General features: G+C 43.0%; 1 protein-coding gene across 2 annotated transcripts; it reads left to right on the top strand.

Annotated features, from left to right (window-relative positions):
* Positions 1-2,017: 2,017 nt before the first annotated feature.
* PACC1 (proton activated chloride channel 1) lies at positions 2,018-20,470 on the top strand. Of its 2 annotated transcripts, none has more exons than XM_039697695.1 (7): positions 2,018-2,041; positions 4,527-4,623; positions 8,492-8,646; positions 9,478-9,620; positions 14,993-15,137; positions 19,021-19,125; positions 19,772-20,470. In XM_039697695.1, the coding sequence occupies exons 1-7, from the start codon at positions 2,033-2,035 to the stop codon at positions 19,931-19,933; spliced, it is 816 nt and encodes a 271-aa protein (XP_039553629.1). In that variant the 5' UTR covers positions 2,018-2,032; the 3' UTR covers positions 19,934-20,470. The 2 variants fall into 2 exon arrangements, with proteins under 2 accessions (XP_039553629.1, XP_039553627.1); XM_039697693.1 differs by lacking the exon at positions 2,018-2,041 and adding an exon at positions 6,240-6,449 and having other exon boundaries at positions 4,453-4,623.
* The last annotated feature ends 1,902 nt before the right edge of the window (positions 20,471-22,372 follow it).

Genomic DNA, 22,372 nt, shown 5'->3' with positions numbered 1-22,372 from the left:
ATGTTGGTGTCTTGTTGCTGTTATCTCTATGTGAAGAATTTCTTGATTATCTTATCCATTCCTTGAGCTAGTTACAAAAAATATCTTACATCACACAGTGTCTATTTTAATATTATGCTATAGCCTAAAAACTATATTTACCACACCACTTAAAAGAGATTAATACAGCTTAACTTTCCAACATAACACATATAGTATTCATTTTAATATTTGCAAAGAGCCAATCGTATAATACACATTTTTCACACATCTCAATACAAAAAAAGTTGCACATGCTTTTTCTTGATGATGCAACATTAACAATTACTTCCACGCTGGGGAATAAAAAAAAAATAGCTGTGTAGGTATTTGTGGCCACGTGGTTTTGATTTTATTTTCCTGCAGCGCCCCATTGCTGCGGGCACAGTGTGGGTGGGTCACCCCAGGAGTCCTGCAGGAATTCTGTCTGCTGGTCAAGCTCGCCTGGTGTTCTGGTGTTCTGACAACAGCCTTGAGCAAAAGAAAATGAAAATTAAAAAATAATAATAAAAGGTAGTATTTTGTGCAGCTTGGGGGGAGCCGGTTTTCCAAGTCTGGCTCCTGCTTGTGTTAGCGGAGTTTGAGCTGCGAAGCAGAAGAGTCTCATGTTCCCGTCGGCAGTCTCAGGAGGAGCGATGTTCCCGCAGCCCTGCCCGAGCCCTGAGCCGTGTGCCGAGCGGCGCCGTGCCCGGACTACGCCTCCCGGCAGCCCCGGCAAGGGGCGGGCACCGCCCGGGGACGGGAAGGGCCGGGCCGCGGGACGGCGGCGTGTCGCGGGGAGCTCGGCCGGGGCGTGCGGCCGCAGCCGCAGCCTGCAGACAGCGCCGGGCGCGCACGGCTCCGCGTTTTACCTTTGAACGGGGTAAAACCGCGGGCAGCCGCGGTTTCAGGGGTGTGAGGTGGGTACGGCTGGACGCTGTAGCAGGGGTTCGGTGACAAGGGGATGGTCTGTCGGGTGTGAGAAGCGACTTGGGTAGCAGAGCTGCCGCGTCCGAAAGTGAAGGACGCTTTATCACGCTGCCAAAAGCCCGCGGCAGCGCCTGGTTTGCATATCAATGTACAGGCTCAGCAGCCCGGCTTCCTTGCTCGTTCCTATCTCTCCTGGTAGACACACAAGCGATTTGTGCCAAGTTCAGCAGCGGTAGAGAGTCACAGCAGAGCGCTTTTGTTTGTATCTTGCAGGCAGAATGAATGCAGATATCTTCCTTCCTCTACATGTGACGGGTAGTTTGAGGTTCAGTCTTAATACATTCTAATTTAGTGTGGTACAGTCTGTTTAGTGTTAGCTTCTGGTTTTCTTGCCAGGCTAGAAGGCATTGGAAGGTGATGAATCAGCGGATCAGCAAAAGGCCTGTATGAACAAGTTCTCCTTTTATTTAAGGGAGTTTTATCCAGTAGGAAGGTTTTAGCCTGTGACTATCAATATGGAGTTGACTTGTGTGCTTGTACCTAGGGAAGGTACTTGTGAGAGTTAATGAATCTGCATTGATGCCTGAAGTATGGACATGGGTGATGCATGTCATGTTTTCACCTTAAGTGTCGGCCACCACTGACACTGCTCCCCATATCTTTGGGTTCATCCCAGACTGTGGCAGGAGTCAAGATAGCGTGTGTGTGTAAGTGCAGCACACGTGTGTGCGTTCCTTCTCCAGCACCTGCAGCAGTCTTTGTTGCTTCTGCCCCTGGCAGGAATGCTCAAATGTCTGTAATTGCCTTTTCTGAGCTTCTTTTTGTCTAGTGCTTTTCTGTGTACAGGACTGAGAAAGAGCTGCTGGGACATGGGCAGGTTCCTGCGGTTGTTTCTCCCTCAGTTGTATGTGCTGAGCCCAGAGGAATGCTGAGTGAAGTTCTGCTTCATGCCCTTCCTGCCCTTGACATCCTGTGCTGTCTCTGCATCCTGCTGCAAATTCAGCCACCCTGCAATCCGTGTTCCTTCTGATTGGCACCACACTTCATCCCTTCATCAAAAACACCACATGGGAAGGGCTGGCCTGTGAGGGTGAACCTGGCTGGCATGCTCCAGGTTTGCTGTTGGCAGAATCCCTGAATCCAGGGCGGGTGGCAAGTGTGAAGTGGAATCAGCTGTCCTGCAGTAATGCTGTGCTGGCTTCCCAGTCCCTGGGAGGCTGTAGGAGGGGGTGTGTGTGTGTGAGGTGTTGGGTTTGTAGGTCTGTGTGCTGCTCAGAACACAGTGGCTGAGCCATGCACAGCGCTGGGATCTTGGTGGCCTCAGTTCAGGTGCTCAGGATCTGCAGTAAAATATAGCTGTTTTTAGGGAGTGGGTCTTACACATCAACCTGCTTACTGCATCTGAAGCAATGTCAGTAGTCCCACTCTTGCCTGGCTGTCCTTCTCTGGCTTTATCTGTGAAAAGCTTGTGAAACATTGTGAACAGAGATAAGAAAACATAGTTGCATATTGTTTGGGATTTTTTGGTTTGTTTCTGAGGAGTGCTGAAAGGTTTTGTTTTTTGAGCTTACTACAGAATAATTTAGATTGTGAATTACCTCTAAGATGATTTTTCTTCCACTTGTTGAAAAAAATTGCTGTAGGTCCTCTTGAGAGGGTAGGAAATAATGCTTATTTTGTTCTTTTTTAAACTTATGTTGAGATCTCCTTGTCATCAGGAATAGAATTCACTTACCCTCCCAATAACCTCAGTCAATGAGGTGCCTGTAGCTGGGGAATCAGAGAGGTGTAGGAGTCAGCTGAGGAACTGCAGTGACTTTGTAACTTACATTGCATTTGTTGGACCAGCTCTGGTATCAGCCATTTGCACGAGTGTGATTTGAACTGGGTTCTTAGATGATTTAAGTGTAACTAGTACAAGAGGTTCAGTGAGTACTTTTCTTGGTTCAGAGTAGTGTATAGAATTCACTTACCCTCCCAATAACCTCAGTCAATGAGGTGCCTGTAGCTGGGGAATCAGAGAGGTGTAGGAGTCAGCTGAGGAACTGCAGTGACTTTGTAACTTACATTACATTTATTGGACCAGCTCTGGTATCAGCAATTTGCACGAGTGTGATTTGAACTGGTTTCTTAGCTGATTTAGTGTAACTAGTACTAGAGGTTCAGTGAGTACTTTTCTTGCTTCAGAGTAGTGTCTTTTGGGTCAGATACACAGAACCAGCATGTTTCTACAAAAAGGAGCAGAGTTTTAATTTTCTCTTCTTTTGTGGTGATAATTGAAAAAAGTATCTTCAGTTGGACCCCAGTAAGAGTCTTGCATGTGAGCTGAGTTTTTAAGCTACGAGTTACCTCTTCACTTCCTGCCTCATGCTATGGGAAATCATGCTTTATTTATGTACTAAGCATTTAAAAACAGCTGGGTAACTGCTTTCATCTTGCTTTGCATGATGAATACAGAAATACAGCAGGAGGTGAAGGAGACTTTACGTCAGACTTTGAACACATAAAGTGAGTGGACTCTTTCCTAATAGGTGCTAATGATGATCTGGTAATAGCATAATAATGATTTCAGTACTGAATTGGTGAAATAAAAGCACTCCCTTATGGATACATTCACATTTCTGTTGTGTAAGTTAGGGGTGTAGTGTCTAACAGCATTCAGTGCAGCTGCAGCATTAGCTGTGCCCCTGTTTTCCTTCAAACAGGAACAAGGCTAATGTGTTGTGCTGCAAGCTCATGCCTTGGATTGTGTTGTTGCAATCTCTGTGTCAGTTCCCACCGTGAAAGAAAGCTTGGAAAACATACAAGAGATACTTGCTATTTATAATGTATTGAATCTGTAGTGCTTCACAATGTCGTGTGATGCGTATCTGCTGTGACAAGCTTCTGACTCTGACAGAAGTGGCCTGGCAGTTTAAACCTAGAGCTCTGAATAGCAAAACAAGAAAACATCTGGTCTCTGTTGGTGTTTCAGAAACACTGGAAGACTAATTAATTGCATAACGACTAATATATAATAATCTGCACAGTGAGATCAAATAAGGACCAGAAATGTAGAGATGCTTGACTGTTGTCTCATAATGACCCAGCCACCTCTGGCTGAGACTGTATTTCAGTGCCTTGCATTAACACCTGTCAAAATGCATCTCATGCTTTTTGTACCTCTTTATTAAGAAGTGCTCATGCTCTGTTTGCTGCTATGTGCTGTGGTTTCTTTATGCCTAAAAATATATTCTTCAGTGACAGAATGAAGTTCCTGCTTGTCAGAGAGTGCTGTCCTAATTGCGGGGTTAAAGTGTGTTGGAGCTGCTGGGGAAATAATTACTTTGAACTTGAGTGGAAAGGTGATATTATTATTGAAGCAGCAGGGTAGAAGTAGGTTAAATATGCATGCAAGTCACTTAATATGTGGTTTTAAGTCTACAGAGCTGTGGCTTTTGTCTTGTGAACAAATGGAACAGATGTTGGGTGCTCTTGGACTGGGGGTGTGTTTTTGTGTATTAGGTTAGTTGGAGCCTCTTTTATTTGTACCATAGAAATTCCAACAATTGCAAGCTGAGAACATGTTTGGAAATTGAACCACTGTTTTAACTACACAGCTGAGTGAAGATGTGGAGCGAGTATCTGAAAATCCAGCAGAGGAGAGAGAAGAAGATATGGAAGTTCATGAAGATTCCAGCTCTGTTATTTTACCAGGTGAGAACTATTGACCCCAAATGTACTGATTTTTAGGGCCTGTTAGCTACTGCAGTGCGTGGCTTTGGTTGTTTTGGTTTTGCTATTTTATTGCACTTCTGAAAGTAAACAAAACACTAATTTCTCTACTAATTTAATTAATTTATTTTTTGTGAATCAGTACTGATGGAAAGCCAAGTGGGTTTTCCAAGGACAAATAGGAGAATGTCTTCTTTGTCAGGAGCTGTGCTCCATCAAAACAGGTTCAGCACTTCTGACTCTGGGATAGCTTAGGATGTCATCTTCCTTGATGTTGTGTCTCACCTGAGTGGCAGTGGGTTGCAGGCAGACTGTGCTAGATTTACATGAGCAAGATGCAATATTGCATAGATGCTTTGAAAGAGATTCTTAGTTAGACTGGATCCTTGTTCAGGCTGCTTTTGGAGGGCATGGAGCAGTGTTGAATGGGTTTATTGCAGCTCAGGGGTGGGCATGGAGGTTAGCCAGCCTGAAAGGAGCATGGCCTTTCAAGACATATTTGTTTCAGCCGTGCAATTTTATGCATATTAATGTCCTAATTGCCTTGGCTACCATCTCCTGGTATGTAACTTGCCCATGGACATTTGTGGGTGGTTACGTGTGCAGTAGGGTTCACTAAAAGGCTCCTGTTTGCTGTGGGAAGGCACAAACACCAAACTGTAGAGTTGGAGAGCAGTGTGTGGCATGGCCTGAGAGGGCCTGACTCACTAAATGACACCACACAGAACAGTCAGCAGGAAGCATGGCTGCTTATCTCCTTTCTTATGTTGAGTTTTAACATAAAATTTTGTGTGTTCAGCTGTATATCTGTCACACACAGCTGTATGTCTGTTACACATCACTCATGACAAAACGTGATGTGTAACTCAAGAGTACAGGAACCTTTTCCTTCGAAGTATTGCCAGAAGAAAAGGCAAATGCAAGGGGTGTGGGTAAAGCAGTGTCTGTGTGTGGGTGAGACTACTGTGAAGATCTAAAGAGAACAAGATTTGAAGGAAAGGAGATTCTGGGAGAGTTGTGTCAGTCTCTTTCTAGCTGTAATTGAAAGAACCCTTCTATGAAAGTTTTTAACATGCACAAGGAATTGTGAACTAGAGGGTAACAAATATCAAGTGACTTCTGCCATGGTAGAGATGCAGTGCATACAGTTGGCCATGAGCATTAGAATATTAAATCACTCCACTGAGGTCTATGCTGCATGTGTAAGAATCACTTCAGACTGGAAAAGGGCAGAAATGAGTTGGGTTTTTTTCCCCAGAAGTAAAGATTAACTGTCAACAGACTTTCTTGTGAACTTCAAACTTTGTTTCTCAGTTGTCCTTGAATACAAGCCTTGTTTCCTGCCTGCAGTGGCCTTAAGCAGAAGTTCACAGCCAAATTCTGGCATGCGAAAAGGAGGCACAATCTTAGGTTGATTGCACCTTGTACTTGAGAAGGAATATCTGCCTGGCTGATCATCAAAACTAGAATTAGCTGTGGTTTTTAAAATCAAGCTGAGTTTGAGGCTTACTTTCCTCTCACATGATTGGTCTTTAAATGAAAATTCAGCAAAAATATCTGTATGTTTAAGTCCCAATCCATGTTCTGTTTGGTTCCAGATGGTGAGCTGGGTGCCACTACCCCTTCTTTGCGTTTCAGCAAGACCTGCCTAAAGAATGTTTTTTCAGTAATACTCCTGTTTATTTATCTGCTGCTCATGGCTGTAGCTGTATTCCTTGTCTACCAAACCATCAGTGACTTCAGGGAGAAGCTCAAGCACCCAGTGATGTCTGTCACTTATAAGGAAGTGTCCTTGTATGATGCACCTGGTAAGAGTGGTAACAAGTAAACTGGGTTAAATTCTTGTTCATGTTTTTCTTGGATTGTTTTAAATTTTTGGTGTTCATTGTTCAGAGCCCAGAGTGAACAGAGTGCATATAATACTTAACCCCAGTCTTTAATTTCCTCACTTTAGATTAAAAAGTTGTATTGGCTTTGCACAGAAATGTTAACATTGTATGGGAGATTTTTGGGAGCCTTCATGCCAATAAAATGAATGGCAGAAGCTGTGGAGAATTATGCAACATTTCATAGATAAGAAGAGTTTTCAGACTCTAAAATAAATCCTCTTTTAGAGGAGAAAGTTAATTCCTTTTGGAAACATTCCCCAAACTGTATCATTCAAACAGAGTAACACATAGGATGTGTATCAGGAGCTCAGTGCTGCGCTGGGCAATGAGATGCCATTCACAGTAAAGAGGGTGAATTTCTCAAACCAACCACAAAATAACCACAATGCCACTTTCTACTTCCACCCTGCCTTGTTTACAGCATGGCATTACGTCAGTAGGCAATGAAAATATGATGTGGCTGCAGGGAACAATGTTGGCACAAAAATGCAGCATGGCAGCAGAAGCTCTTTGCAGTTTGCAGGAGGAGTTGCTCCACAGGGGCATTTTTGAATAGTGAGTTCTGTTGTTATTATTTTTTTAATTGTCCAGTAACCATTCATAAGTCGAGCCATGGTAGCAAATGCAGCTCAGTCAGTCATCAGAGAGTTTCCAGTTTAACAATAATACTTCTATTAGAAGTGTCACCACATTTTCCAAATACCCACTTCAGCAGTTGTGGCTGAAAGGTGTTTTGAGTTGTTGCCATATTACTGTAGTTGTTTTTCTCTATGGCCACTTAGCCCAGCTCTGGAAGTAGTGCCTTATGTTTGGACCATATGAATCTGACTTTGAGAGTAAGCAAACTCAAGCTTTTCCCCCCTTTTTTATTTTTCCTTTTTTTTTTTTTCCCATGTGAGCTTTTCATCCAGCAGAAAGAAAAAAAGCAGATTTGAAATAGGCAGAGCAGCATACATATAAATCCAAAAGTATTATTGGAAATCCCTGCAGATCAGAGAACCTAAATCAATGTAGTCCTTTATTTTGTTGCTCTATTAAAATTATGAGATGGCAAGTTGCAAGCATGGAGCTCTGAAGAAAGGAATAAAGCATTTCATACATGCTGAGTGCTTTGACATCTCACATTTTGGTGGCCAGGTTATCTCTGTTGTGAGTTAATGATACCTAATAAATCATACTTTTTTTTTCAAGTTGGACTAGGTTATCTTCCAGCAAACTTGTTTCCAGTAATAAATATGGCATAGGTGATGTAAAAGGATTTTGAGGTTTGGCTCTTGTATTTTGCTAGCTTTCCAAAGCTGAGATAGCTGAGGTTGCTTGAACGTGCTGTTGGGCTGAAACAGGAGGTTTATGGCATATGTGGCTTTCCATCCAGGTGAAGTAGTTGTCTGCCCTACTCAGTGCTGTAAATAATAAGGGATGGTAGCAGTTAGTGCATGTTTGATGGCTTTGATTTTTATGATGATGTCACATTCAGTTGACAGAAGATGCTGTATTCTGAAGAGCATCTTTTCACTTCTATTTGCTCAGCCAGTGATCTTTGATCTGTCATGTATGGTATGTGCATTATTTCCAATTAACACTTGATGTGTTAAATGCTAATATCTGAAAACTAAAGCACTACATGTCCCATTTTATGCTCCCTGACATATTTTACAGGTTCATCTGAGATTGATGGATTAGCTGCTGGCTTCTGGGAAACTCAGTAGCTTTTATGAACCTTGAACTGTTGTAACAGAATATGAGCCCTGATTTTTTTTCAGTGCATTGTGGGGGTTTGGTCCTGGTGCAGTTGGTGTTTTTGTCCTGCTCCAGAAAAATGTGGAAGTGCATGGTTTAATTTGATTGTTTTGTGGCATCTTAAAGATAGCTCAGTATTCTGTGGGATTAAATTCCAGAATGAAAATCTATGTCCTCAGGAAGGAAATGAGCGCTCTCCAATGTTTTTTCTCCCCAAACAGGTATTGCCTTTTACCCAGGCAAGGCTCGGCTGCTTAGCTGCAAACATCATTACTACGATCACATTCCACCTCTGATAAATCCAGGTCAGCCAGGAGACATTGAATGCACCACTCAGAGGATCAACTACACAGATCCTTTTACTAATCAAACTATGGTAATAACAATATCATACAACAAAGCTTGTTCAGTGTGGGGTTTCTGGTCATAATCTTGTTGGAAAGTAAATTTGTGTACTACATGCTGTTTAAAAATTCCTTGCTTTTGGATTTTTTGTAAGCCATCTGTCATTTTGTTTTCAGAAATGTAAAAGACCCCAGTCAGTGTATATATGTGTTATGGAAGATCAGCTCTCCTGTGGGTGTGTGCAGCACAAAACCCTTAATGGGATAAAATAAGTCATTTTTCACAGTGAAGCTCTCACTTCATTCTTCTCCTAAATGAACTGGGAAGCATTTTCCTTGATGTGGTAAACCTAGCTTTGATTGAAGGCAGCATCAGTATCCATTACAGGAGAATAGCTAATCTCTTTTTTTATGTTTGCTGGGAATTCATACATGAATTCCTGCTGGGAATTATATACCATGTTTGTCACACTTGGAAGAATCTTAAATGGGCACCAAGTGCTTCATTACAAATGCTTTGAGCCAGCAAGATAGGTACACTGAGGAGTAATAGTCTGTCTCAAATTGCCCTTAGAAGTGCAGGGAATCTTGGCTCTTGATAAACAAATGTCAAAAACCCACAAATTACCATATTTAATACTTAAATATTAATATTTAAACACTGATGTAAAGACCTCCTTTTTAAACTAAAAGGAAGGACTGAAGTGGCATTCTTGTTAGCTATTTTAATAGATGTGTATTTAGTAGCAGCCAAGAAACTCTGTGTGTGTGTTAGATTTCTAGAGTATTAGTGCCAGATGGCAAATTAATGAACAGGAAATGAGGATTCCTTTGCTCCTCTCACCATCTCTGTTTGCTTACAGAAGTATGCTTTGGTTGTTCAAGGCCCTCGTGATGTGAAGAAAAGGGAGCTGGTGTTTTTGCAGTTCCATTTAAATGAAACAGACCAAGATTTTAGTGCCATTGACTACCTGCTGTTTTCTTCTTTCCAAGAGTTCGTCAGCAGGTATGTAAAGGGAGGATGAGCCTGTGGCTGCATTGAATTGCTGTCACAATACTTGTGGAAGCAAGGCTTTTTCAGTAAAAATCAGGCAAATGTTTGGAGTGTGTTGATGCTCTTTCATGTCTGTTGATGCTCTTCCATGTCATTGTTTACTAATCTGACCTTTAAAGAATGTATTGAGGGCTTTTTCAGTGACAAAAACTGTTCTTAAACCGTTTGTTGCTGCACTTCCTAAAAGCTTGGAGTTTGTGCTGGCTTCCTGCTGACTCCTGCTGTGGGTGATCAGGAAGTGTGCTGTCCTGGGTAGTGTGTCAGGAAGTGCACCAAGAGCACAAATATTTCTGTACCTTTTGGGAGTTTTAAAAGCAATTGCTGTAAAGGTCAGATCCCTAGATTGCTTTGTTGTGATTTCACTGAAAGATTAACTCTGTTTCTTTGTATTGCTGGCTTTATTTAAGATTCTACAGAATTACGTAAATTCATATATGGGGTTTTCAAAATAGTATTTTTGTATTGGTTTGGCATTGGTATCATTGGAGTAGCTAATCAACCTTCTAATTTTAAACAAGAATGGAATTAATCCTGTCTTGAACTTTCTTGAAAGACCTGCTCTTTTTTCCACCTTTTGCGAATAAATTTAATGTTTAGCGGTTTAATTTTTCTTTAATTTGAATTCAAGTTCCGTTCTTCTCTCTGAGATCCAGATTAAAAGTTAATCAAGAAATATTAGTGATAGTGACACCTGATAGAAATCCTTAATTTGATAATGGATGCTCGGTGAAAAAGGGACAGGGGATAGAGGACCTATGCAGAACAAAATTAGGTGAGGGAGGGAAGAAAACAGATTTTATTGTAGCAAGGCCTTCTCAGAGGCTTTGACGTGGTCATACTGATGCTTTTCAGATGGATCAAAGACTAGAAGTGTTCAGGCATGATATCTCTGGGTGGCCAAAGACCAGTTAGTTGGATTTTCCTTTTGTAAGGCATTTCTGCTTCAGTGAAGACATCCTAAGTCTTTCACTGTTTTCTGTAACAGTACTGAAACACCTCATAAAATGCTAATGTTCTGGGTGTTTTAGGCATTGATATTTTGGGGTGAGAGAACACCAGTTAAGAGTAGTGGTGTAGAAGGTGCTGCTTGTTCCTTATGTTGTTTTTTTCCTGGCTTGTGCTCTGGTTAGAAATGCTAGAAATGCTTACAAGTTACAAATGTTAGAACAGCTTACAGTGGGACCCCTTGCAGCAAAGTGCACAGCTCTTTCTGTACTGCCAGGCACCAGCACTGCCTGAGACCACTGCACTGCCCTGGTGCAGCTGGCTGGGGGCAGGATGAGCAGCTCAGTCTGTGCATCCTCAGGCCTTGGAAGCCACATGGGAAATGGGGATGTTTGTTTGGGGATGCATCCTTTGTGCTTGCTTGGGGCAGCTAGTAGGAATAGGAGTTAAAACTGGTTTTGAACTAACCCAGGTGCATGGTAGCATTGGCAAGGGAAAGATGGCCTTAGTGGTAAATGATCTGCATGTCTAGATGGAATACAGGAAAAGAAGCAGCTGTGGGCAAGAGGCCAGTGGTGTCTTTTCTGCAGCATCCTCCCAAACTTGACACAAATGGTGTGGCTTGTCTTGCTCAGTGCTGTGTTTGCTGTCCTGGCATGAACTGGCTGGGCTCAGGGCAGGTTGGGAGTTTACATTTCTCCTGACTATGAAAAGTGCATGTGAACCTGCACTGTGTATGTGGAGAGCACTCATTCTGTCCAGCTTCCAGCAGAAGAGAAAATAGAAATGATTTCTTGTTCATCAGCAGATGCTAAATTTAGCTGAAGGGAAGTCTGGCTTAAGATATCTGTAGAAACTGTGTCCTTCCATACAGCCTCTGAAAACTTCCATTACTGGCCTCTGTTAACTGCTTTTCCTGACAAAGTGTCTCACTGGTTATGAGAGCCCAGAATAACACTGTGCCCAGCAGTTCATGTACAGCGTTATCAGAGGTGCACAAGCAAGAAAAAAATGGCATCTAAAGACTTGTAGCTTTAAGAGATTTTTTGTGGTGTAGTAAGTGCTGAGGACCCGAGCAAGTTCCAGTTGTTTCTGTCAAGGGCTTTATTCTCTGCAGCCCTTCTGTTAAAATTGGATCAGACTCCATGAAACTGGCACTGCTCACTGGTTTTGTTCTGGTCTCCACAGAACACTGCTGCACTGTGTGCTGTTGTTGGCCTCTGAGCTGGAGGGAGATGCTGCTGGCTTGTTTTTCTTTTTCTTTTTTCTAAGGTAGTGGCAGCTGCTGTCTGTACCATATTAATTGGAGGGAGTGAAATAATGAAACCCTTGCAAATTACCCAAAATGTGTGGCTAAAAATGCAAGTTCCTCTCCTGAACTCTCATTACAATAATACATGAGGTTTAGAAGAAAATCCTGAATGTATTCCTGACAAAACTATTGTTAGTGTAACATGTCAAATAACTTAGGGTGCTGTGAAATGATGGATACCAGTATGAACAGATCAGAGATTATTTCAGGGTCTAAACAGAGCCCATGTTCATGTCTCTGCTCTGGATTGCTGCATGCAGAGAAATACAGCATAGAAGGATTGAGGCTTTTGGTACCAACACCAGCCTTGGCTGTTTGAGAGTTTCCTGCTCTGGGGAGAAATAACTTAGGGTGCTGTGAAATGATGGATACCAGTATGAACAGATCAGAGATTATTTCAGGGTCTAAACAGAGCCCCATGTTCATGTCTCTGCTCTGGATTGCTGCATGCAGAGAAATACAGCATAGAAGGATTGAGGCTTTTGGTACCAGCACCAGCCTTGGCTGTTTGAGTTTCCTGCTCTGGGGAAACACAAAAGCAATAAACACAGATTGGTCTTGAGCCATCAGTGGGTTTGGCTCTTGCTGTTGCATTGGAATCTGCTGGTGGGATGTCCTGAAGTTCTCTGGCTCTCGTGGGGTGGTCCATAGACACTGGTGGTAAGGGATCCACTGCAGCGCTACAGCCCAATCCAGAAATAGGTTAGTGACTCCCAGAGATAAAAGAGAAAAAAAACCCCAAACAGCAACAAAAAAAAGAGGTGTAGCCTGTGTGGGTTGTCTGTCTTCAGTGGGAAGAGGGAATTAAAAGAAACTCCCTGGAGAACTGTTTTTCAGCTTAAAATCCCTTTCCTGTCTTGTGTTCACTTGGTTTTGTGTGGTTTTAAAGCTGTGTTATTTGCCCTCTGCTATAATTTGTACAAAGCTTGTGCCTCTCTGCTGTGCTGCTCCTGTCCACCCCCTTTTTTTCCCCTCACTCTGTGGGGGCAGTGGTCTGGATTATGGAGATGCCTCTCAGATCACTTCTCCACAGTTTCTCCTAAGATATTATTAATCCTTCTTTTTCCAGCCTGCAATTACTGTCGAAGGCAAAGCAAACTGCTGCTGTCTGCCTACCATGGAAGTTGTGGCTGTAACGCTCAGCTCTGTCTCATAACTTCCTGCCTCATTTTTCCATGTTGGCTTGGAAAGCTTTTCTAGGTCGCTGTATTTAGCCAGCCATTAGGCATATGACTGGCTGGCAGATGCTACTTATGTATGTTCCTCTTGAGTGGCAAAGCACTCCAGGGCTCCCCTGTGCTGTCCCCTCAGCTGCTGCTCTGCCCACATCCCAGGAGGGGAAGCAGTTGCTGGATTAGGTGTTCCCGTGTCGCTGGTTTGCTCTGGTGAGGGGCTGGCAGGCCATGGGCTTTGTCCTTGGGCTCTGCCCACGTCTTTCCTGTGGGAGGCAGAGAGGTGCCAGCCTGTTGGGGTCACTAAACAAGCACCTTGTGTCAAAATAAAGATATTCCTAACTTCCTAGGACATCCTGAGAACAGCATCTGCTTTGATAGCTAGCAAAGCGTGTTAGTTTTTTTTTCCAGAAACCCCTTCACTTTTCTATGCATGTGCACAGTGGAATTCTGAGTCCATTGCCTGAAGCCCTGACTTGAGAGAATGGCTTTGCTGGGTTTTGCCCTCCCATGGACACGTGTGATTCATCTATTAAGACTGAGCAGGTGCTGTGGTACAGAGTAGCCATCAATTTGATATTTAATCAGTGCAGTCCCTTTGGTCCTGGTAGACAAGGCACCTTGGTTTGTAGAAAGAAAAGAGGCCCTGAGTTTGAAAACTAAGAAAAAAAGACAGGAAAAGTGCAAATCTGGTCAGTGCTGGACAAATCTTCCTGACTGGCCTGTTCTGGAACAAGAGCTTGCTTCTTCACCTCTGCTTTTCTCCTTTGCTTCTTCGCATTTTTCTCCTGGAAGACAAAAGGAAAGATGAAGGAAAATATGAAGGAAAGCACCTTCATCTCCTAAAAGACCTGGTTATGCACACCCTCTGCCACACAAGCAAAGAACACTCTTTCCTTTCTCCTGTGCAGATGGATTTAGTCTGGATCAAAGCCCTCTCCCTTTTTTTAAGGACCAGCGTACCCTGGCATAGCTCTACAACCTGAAATCTGTCTTAGTAAAAGTAATGATTCCTGACTTCTCAGAGTGGTTTACCCCTTCTTCTCAAATGAAACCTTACTGGAGAAGCAGCTGCAGGGCTGGGCTTATTCCACAGGGATGACATGAAAATGGCTAAAATCACAGTACTGAAAAGCTCCAAGTAAATAGCATGGTTAATTCACTATGTCCTGTGCAGCTGGTAGGGAAGAAAGGGAGACCAGAAATGCCTTAAAGCTACCCCTTTACTACTTGCAGCATGAGGAGTGTTGCAAGCCTTAAAGATTTACAGTTGCAGTATTAAAAAGCAAAACCCCAAGCAAAACACACAAAGCAGTCCTGCTGTTCTGGGGGCTGTGCAATCACAGATAGCTGTGATTGCACATTGGGATAACAGTTATTGCAGGTGGGAGCCTCACACCAAAGCTACAGTGCTTCCAAAAGAATAGGATTATACTGAATGTCAATTTCGAGGCATTTTAAGCATGTATGCATTGTAACTGGTTTATTTGGCAACCAGAGATGAGGTGAAGTGTCCTGTCCTTCCTCTTGGCCCTTCCTGCTGTCTCTTGCTTCCTAACATGGTGATGAGTTGTTTCCTGAGGTCCTGGCTCTGCTCCTTTCTGTCCCAGAGGTGGCTGGTGAGCAGAGCTAAACTCCCTGTGGGGCAGAGCAATCCCTACTGGCAGGCAGAGCTCCAGGGTTGTAGGGCACCAGGTGAGTCCTCTGCAGTCAAGGATGCACCAGTGAAGTGCTGCCATTAATGAAAGCATCACTACACACAATGTTTTCAGTTGAGTTCAGCAGATGGAGAATAAAAGGAATTGTGAACATAGCTTGAAGAGCCTAGTTCTGACCTTCTCCTGACTACAGTGCTTGGTTTGGTCAATAAAGTAATGCTTTTTTTTTTCCTTTAGTCCAGAAAAAGCAAAATTCATGAAGGACTGTGAAAGCTCATACTCCAGCTGGAAGTTTTCTGGAGGCTTCCGAACTTGGGTCAAGATGTCCTTGGTCAAAACAAAAGAAGAAGATGGTAGTGAGACTGTTGAATTCAAACAAGAGGTAAAGAAAAAAAAAAGTAAAAAAAAAAAGTAGTACTCATAATGTTTTGGGAGTTTGGTTTTTGTTTCATTGCATCCATGATGCCACTTTGCAGTGAGCAGTTTTGGCTCTAGTTGCTCTCACTTCTCAAGAAGGCAGGATTCTGTAAAAGTGTAAATGTCTTGATGTGCTCAGCTGTTGTGGCCTCACGACAGAGCTCAGGTAAACATCTCCTAAGAGGGAGGCCAGAAATGCAGGCCTCACTTGGGTTATGGCAGCTGTAGTCTGAGGTAAGGGTCCCAAGAGACTGACATAGAAATATTAGCACAGCTACCTACAGTTCAAGGTGGAGAGCAGTTGCCGAAGGAATTGTCTAAATAACAGCTACTGTTGGAAAGAGGTATTGTTTAGGTTGCCACTGATGTTAGGATGAAGAGGTAAATGTAAGCCTTGTATCCTTTGTAGCATTCTTATGTCTTTTTGTTTGGGTTTGGAATTTTAGGTGTTGAGATGAAGAGGTAAATGTAAGCCTTGTATCCTTTGTAGCATTCTTATGTCTGTCTTTTTGTTTGGGTTTGGAATTTTTCGTGTTGAATGTCCTTAGAAACATGGAGTAACTTATTGCATCACTTAAAACCAGAAAATATGCAGGTGGAAGATGCAAGCTTATCTAGAGAGGAAATGAGCCTGACTTGCATTCCTGTTCTGTTCACATTAATGCATGGGAAAATAATTATGTTTTGTTTTGCTTCCAGTGTTGGTTGGAAAGGAAGCATCTCACCAGTGGTGAGAAACGAAAATTTTAAGAGCTGTCCTTTCCAGAGGGTGTCTCTTTCAGAGATTATACTTTCTCTTGGTCCTCTTGGTACTCTTGGAAATAGTGTTCTGGGGAGAGCAAAATGGAAAACGAAAATTTTAAGAGCTGTCCTTTCCAGAGGGTGTCTCTTTCAGAGATTATACTTTCTCTTGGTCCTTGGTACTCTTGGAAAGAGTGTTCTGGGGAGAGCAAAATGAGGCAGAATCTTCAGTTCTGTCCTTAGTTCTAACTCTTAGGTGTTACATGGCACAGCCTTAAGGGAAGCCTAGAGCTGTGACTGTGAGGGGATTACACTCCTACTCCACTAGAGAAGGACAGGAGGCAAATTCCAGAGTCATGCAAGTCCCACGTTAATACCTTGGTCTGGAGGAGAGGAAAGAATGCATCAGTCTGCTGCTGCCATGTAAGCACTGACAGGAGCTGTCTGTCTGTCCTTCATCACCTACAGCTCTGTATCATTTGCCATTTGGTGCTTACCAAGTATAGGAGTTTTGAAAGTCTTCCTTTGTGTGCCCAAGTCTAATGTGTCTCAAAGTGGAAACAAAAGGCTGGCTCAAATTCAGGAAAAAAAGAGCTTTTTGTGACCATAAACATCTATTTAGTTCAGCAGTTATGGACTGATCATCTGAGCACTGTTACTGGTTTGGGTTTTCTGTTTGTTTTGTGGGTTTGTTTGTTTGCTTTTAATAAAACCTAGGAACCAGGAATCAGATCCCTATTAATAATACAGCAGAAATTGAAACAGCTCAGACATAATTTGTACTTGCTTTGTTTGACAGTACAACATCTGCTCAAATTGCACCAGGAAGTCCATTAGCCTTTCAAATCCAAACCTGGGAGTTGGCATACTGGAAAGATGGATACAAATACTAGGTCAAACAGAACAGTCACTCACTCTGCTAACCAGCCCAGCAGTCATTCATTTGTATTTTCTTCCTTTCCCATTGCCTTTGTTTTGCCCTTGTGTATTGTTTGTTTCCTGGTGTGCAGTTTTCTTGGATGAGTGTGGTTGGGGCACTGGTACTCTGCAATATGGAAATTAGCTGTGCAAGTGTGGGGCAAGTGTTGGAATCCAAAATACAGGGAATTCTCAAAACTTTGGGCCTGTAAGCCAAAGCTTAGAATTAAACACTGGATTTGATCAGAGACCTTGGAAAAGGCTTCCAAACTCAAATGCTAGAAGCAAGAATGTGGATTTATAGTTTAGAGCAGAGACATGTTAAGCTAAGTAGAGGAATGTTTAGAGTTTTAGGGTACAGTACTGTAGGTTTGTATGTCATAACATGATTGGCTAGGAAAGCTTACACTGTAGTATGAGTCCATAAGACAAAATATTTAGGGATTGGGCGGAAAACAATCCTTGTTGGCAGTGTTTTATTGGTTAATAAAGGTCTTGTAACAAGAGGTCTTGTGACCTTCTGAACAATGGGGTAAAGATGTGAGGTGAACTCACCCTTCCTGCCTGTGTAGAAGATAAGGAAAATAAATTGCATCATCTAAAGCAGCTCACAGGTCCTATCTCTGATCCATTCAAAACTCCTCACAAATCCTCACAGGCAAGTCTGCAGCAGTGTAGAAGATAAGGAAAATAAATTGTATCATCTAAAGCAGCTCACAGGTCCTATCTGATCCATTCAAAACTCCTCACAGGCAAGTCTGCAGCAAAGGTGTTTGACCAGAAACCACAAGCTGGGGAAGCTCCATGTGCTCTGAGTAGCCATGACCAGTGTTCTGTCTCCTGCTTTGTCTTGCCTGTAGCTTAAAATCTCTTCAGGGCTGGGGCTGTGCAGAAGACTGAAAGAAACCCTGAGATACTTGTAAAGAGACTGCACCATGGCAGATTGAAGGCTTTTGTGGCACCATGGCAGATTGCAGGCTTTTGTGGCAGGTCATCCCTCATGCCATGGGGAGGGCTGTAAGGAGATGAAGAGAGTGGTCTGCTTAGAGACTTCCAACTGTGCCTGGAAAACTGGGCTCACAAAACATAGAAAAGGCATGCTCTTCCATCATCTCTCCCATCTTTGTGTCACACCCCTGATGCAAAGTCACAGTGCTGCTGGATTCATTGCTCCCAGTACAGAATTAAACAGGACGAGCAGCACTACTCCCCTCTGCACACACCAGGATGTAAACACTCCTTTGAGGATTGGAGAAGGGAGATGTCCTTCCACCACTGTGCTTCCCTGAGGTCCCTGTGTGGCTCTTGGGCAGTTTGTGTTGTGTCCTAGGAGCAGGGGCAGTTCCAGCTGTGTTGGTTACTGCCTGTGTACAAACCCTGTGTAGTTCCCCCCTAGGCTGGGGGCAGGTGGTACAATACAAGTGTTTTCCTGGGTGTGATGTCTTCATATTTCCCTGGTTGTGGTTCTTGAGACTGGCTTCATGTGGCTGTAACACAGTCTGGTATCCTAAGGGGGCAGGTGGTACAATACAAGTGTTTTCCTGGGTGTGATGTCTTCATATTTCCCTGGTTGTGGTTCTTGAGACTCTGGCTTCCTGTGGCTGTAACACAGTCTGGTATCCTAGCCCAGTTCCCTGTTGGAATTGTGTTACAGCTCTCTGCTGGGCAGCATTAGTTTCAAGTGGTGACCTAGTTAATGGGCAGTACTGGGAAGTATGGGTTTGGTTGTTAATTCCTGGGCTTCCTTCCTTCCATGTTCATTCTGCACTTGCTGGATTGTTCTAGTTTATTCTACAATCCATTTTTCAAAAAGAAGGAATCTTCCTGCCACCATTATGTTGTTCTCTGGCAAATAAATTTAACATTCATTCATGAGAACTTTCCAAATGTTGTATTGCTGTAAATAAATGAATTTTGGAAATAAATTGTCCCCTCTTGAGAGGCAATATATAAATGGTATTGTAGTGTGATTCTGAGTGAGAAATAGGGAAATAATATGAACGTGAGACAGAGGGAGGAAACTGCCCTTGCTGTGCTTTGGCAGCCCATTGCTCTAGGTAGAGAAAGGCTGCAGTGGAAGTCCCTAAATAGTCTGGTGTTTTCACCTTCTTACAGGCCTCTTCTGTTGCACAAAAGACTCATTGTACCACTGAAGAAAGTAACCTGCACTTTTCTCTCCCTTTCCCCAGACCAGTGTGGTTAACTACATTGACCAGAGAACTAAACCAAGGAGTGACCAGCTGTTCTTTGTGGTGTTTGAATGGAAAGATCCTTTCATACAGACTGTTCAGGACGTGAGTAACCCGCCTGTCCCCTCTTGAATCACTGTCTGACTGTGCGTGCTCGTGCTGGGTGTGTGTGTACACTTGCCTGTCACCTCACTGCAAGAAGAAATGCAGAGAAGAGAGGATACCTCTGGAATTTCAGTGTAGGCTCTTCCTTATGTCCAGTAGTGCATTCTGTGTGGAGGTTCCTTGGGCTGGTGACACTCAGCATTCTGCTTGCAGCTGGAGGTACCATGAAGCTAAGAAAAGCACCTGTCCCTCTGTTCTAGCAAAGGGTAGCTTCAGGGCAGGGCTAAAATTTTTGCTTTAATAAGTCTGCTGGATAATTTGATTTAATGACTTCTTTTTTTAAATTGACAAGAAACCTAGGCTGAAATAAGAATAATAAAAATAGCCTAGTGTATGTTTTTATCCATTATTATAATAAATTCATTAGAATAAAATCAGCAGCAAAATCTAGAGTGTTGGTGTTTTCTTGCCCAAAACCAGAGTGTGAATGCAGACAGTGTGGGACAGGAGTTGGTCCTTTGCACTCCTGCTGTCCCAGCCCAGGCATCTCCTTGGCCTTTAGAGCCCAGTCCTATTCCCACAGCTCTCACTCCTCTCTACCTATGTGGAATCAGATGATGGGACTAATATTTGTCATCTCTTTCAGATTATCACAGCAAATCCCTGGAACATGATTGCTCTTCTTTGTGGTATCTTTCTGGCCCTGTTTAAGGCAGCAGACTTTGCTAAGTTAAGTGTTAAGTGGATGATCAAAATCCGAAGAAGGCATCTGAAGAGGACTCGTCAAGTAACAAACCACATAAGCTGAGACTAAGACTGCCTTTTAACTGTTCATAGCAGGAGGGATAGAAAATAACTGGAATAAACTGCAATCAGCAATTAAAGCTGAAAACCAGGTATGTTTTCTTCCAGAGAGATGCTGGCTGGAGGAACAGCCTAGTGAACTGGCCTTGGAAGTGCAGAAGGAGCTAACTCTAGGACAGGTCTAACAAACTCGTGCTTTTCTAGTCCAAGTTTAACAAGTTTACTCTGTGTATGGGGGAACCACAGGGAAAAGTGGGAACTCACTAATGTTCAGAAAGTCCTAACTGTAGTAAATTGTGAAAAAATGGACAGTATTTGAATGTTTCTCCAACAGATTCTTTAGTTTCTGCATCAGCTGTGAGCTGCTCCCATAGCACAGTCACTGCCTTGATGGTGCTTAGTGGAAGGTAAAGTGCTCTGAAAACACCCTGGCCTCTCTTCTCCAAAGTATATTTTTAAAAAAATACACTGGAATTCTATTACATGTCATCTTTAAATCAAAGTACAATGACTTTAATATTAAAAAAAATACTTCAAGTAATCTATGGTGTGCCTTCATTGAAACTAGTTGCTCTGAGTTTGGGAAGGAGCTTTACAGGAGGCAGGAGTGCTGTGGCATGAGGATAAGGTGTAAATCACAGCTCAGTCCAGCTCAAAGGAAACTCAAGCAACAGGACAGCGTGGGGGCTGAGCTGGTGGCTGATCTCAAAGTCTGTCTCAGGCTGTTGTTTATCCCTCTTTCTGGCAGTCTTTCCTAAGGAAGTGAAAAATAGTCTTTCATCAGCAGGGCATGGAACTGTGATTCTGTTCTATGGGGAATGCCTGCTCACCAACTGTGCTGGGGTGCTGGTGTCTTTTTCTTCCTTATAAGTCCCTTGTTAGTTGAGAGGCCTGACTTGGACGTGTGGAGTCTACAGGGAGCAGGGCACCACTGTGTGTTTGCTCTGAAGGCTTTGCTGCAAGGATGCCAGCCCAGAGTTTGCTTCTTCCTTCCTCTTCCAGCAGAGTACTCAGAGGAGTAAGGGTATCAAAAATACCTCCTCACTGTCCTTCCTTGTTTTTGGCATCTGAGGAAGCCTTTTGGGACAAAAGGCTTTCAGCTGGCTTCCAGAGCAAGTTAAGGTACTGCATTGACCATACAGCCTCAAATGGGGGAGCAACAAGTCATTGCATTAAGATAAAATAAAATAGCAGCACTGGCTGTTTGGGGGAAAATGTTTACTCAGGGGCCAAAGATGTTTGTATGGGAGAAAGGTGGTGTCCAGTCCCCACCTTGTCTCCAGTATCTCACAAGGATGGCTCCTGAGCTGCTCAGCCTAGTGCACAGCAAGGGATTCAGATTAAGCTGAACAAAACCAGCAAAGGGCAAACACTGCATGGTTGAAGCAAAGAAGGCTACTCCATCTTTGGGTGGTGGGGAACAGGACAGAAACCAGGTGGGGGATGGATAAAATCCCCCACACTGAACCCTTCCACATCAAGAAAACTCCCAATGACTTTGCTACCTAACAGCCTATGCTATGACAACTGAGCTTTCTTGATGCCCCACTGCCAAAGGAACACCCAATTGTTTCTTCAACAAATGATATTACAGCAGCTATTTCTTGGATTTTACAAAAAAAAAAAAAAAACAAAAAAAACAAAACAAAACCAAACAAACAAAAAAACAAACAAACACAAAAAAAAAACACCCAAAAAAAAACCCACAAAAAAACCCAAAAACAATTGTAACAGATTCTGATTGCTCCTACTGCATTTTTTCTTTTTATTTGCTAATAAGGTCAGAGAAGGTAAGCTGGAAGACAAAGTAGCTGCAACTGTGGGAGGAGTAGAAAGCATAGTTAAATAAAGGATAAAACTCCTTTTTGCAGTATGTACTATTTTTTCCCCTCAATAAACTCCCACAGCAGTCCACTTCAGTCACTACATCTCAGCTGTCAAGATGTTTTGTTTTATAAGGAAATGTTACAAGAGCAGACCAGTGATCCCAGCCAAGAAACCTTTCTTTTGCATACCTATTTATAGGAGCGATCCTGACAGCAAGTGTTGCACAATTTGGAAGGCTGATGTCCCTATTTGTAACTTTGGGAGAAACTCGTAAACAATTACAAATGGCAGTGATTTACTCCTTGAACTCCTGCAAGGTGCTTGATTCCCCATTTGTGTAAGTTATTTTCATTTAGGCTCTAGGACAGATGAACAAAGTTTGTCGCACACTGGGAACTTTATTTTTTAAGGGCAACAAGGCACTAAAGCACTATACCAAGGTGAGCTGTGCTTGTGTGACTGTCCTTTCCCTTCAGGCAGTGCTAGGTCCCATACCCTCTGTGAAACAACTACTTAGACACAAAAATAAAGCAACAAATTAAGTGTAATACAGTTGACTCAAACAGCGTGGCAGGGACTTCCCCACTTTTGCCACTCAGTGGAAAGCCACACTGGA

The sequence above is a fragment of the Passer montanus genome, unplaced genomic scaffold (genome assembly GCF_014805655.1).
Source record: "Passer montanus isolate IOZ18808 unplaced genomic scaffold, ASM1480565v1 scaffold12, whole genome shotgun sequence".
Classification (NCBI taxonomy): Eukaryota; Metazoa; Chordata; class Aves; order Passeriformes; family Passeridae; genus Passer; species Passer montanus.
This window is presented reverse-complemented; position numbering and strand designations above follow the sequence as displayed.

Bases quoted from the DNA above. Each gene is read 5' to 3' on its own strand.
- PACC1 (XM_039697693.1), top strand. From the start codon at position 4,584: ATGGAAGTTCATGAAGATTCCAGCTCTGTTATTTTACCAG. The intron at 8,647-9,477 runs GTAATAACAATA...GTTTGCTTACAG, and splicing joins CTTTTACTAATCAAACTATG to AAGTATGCTTTGGTTGTTCA. The intron at 19,126-19,771 runs GTGAGTAACCCG...CATCTCTTTCAG, and splicing joins TCATACAGACTGTTCAGGAC to ATTATCACAGCAAATCCCTG.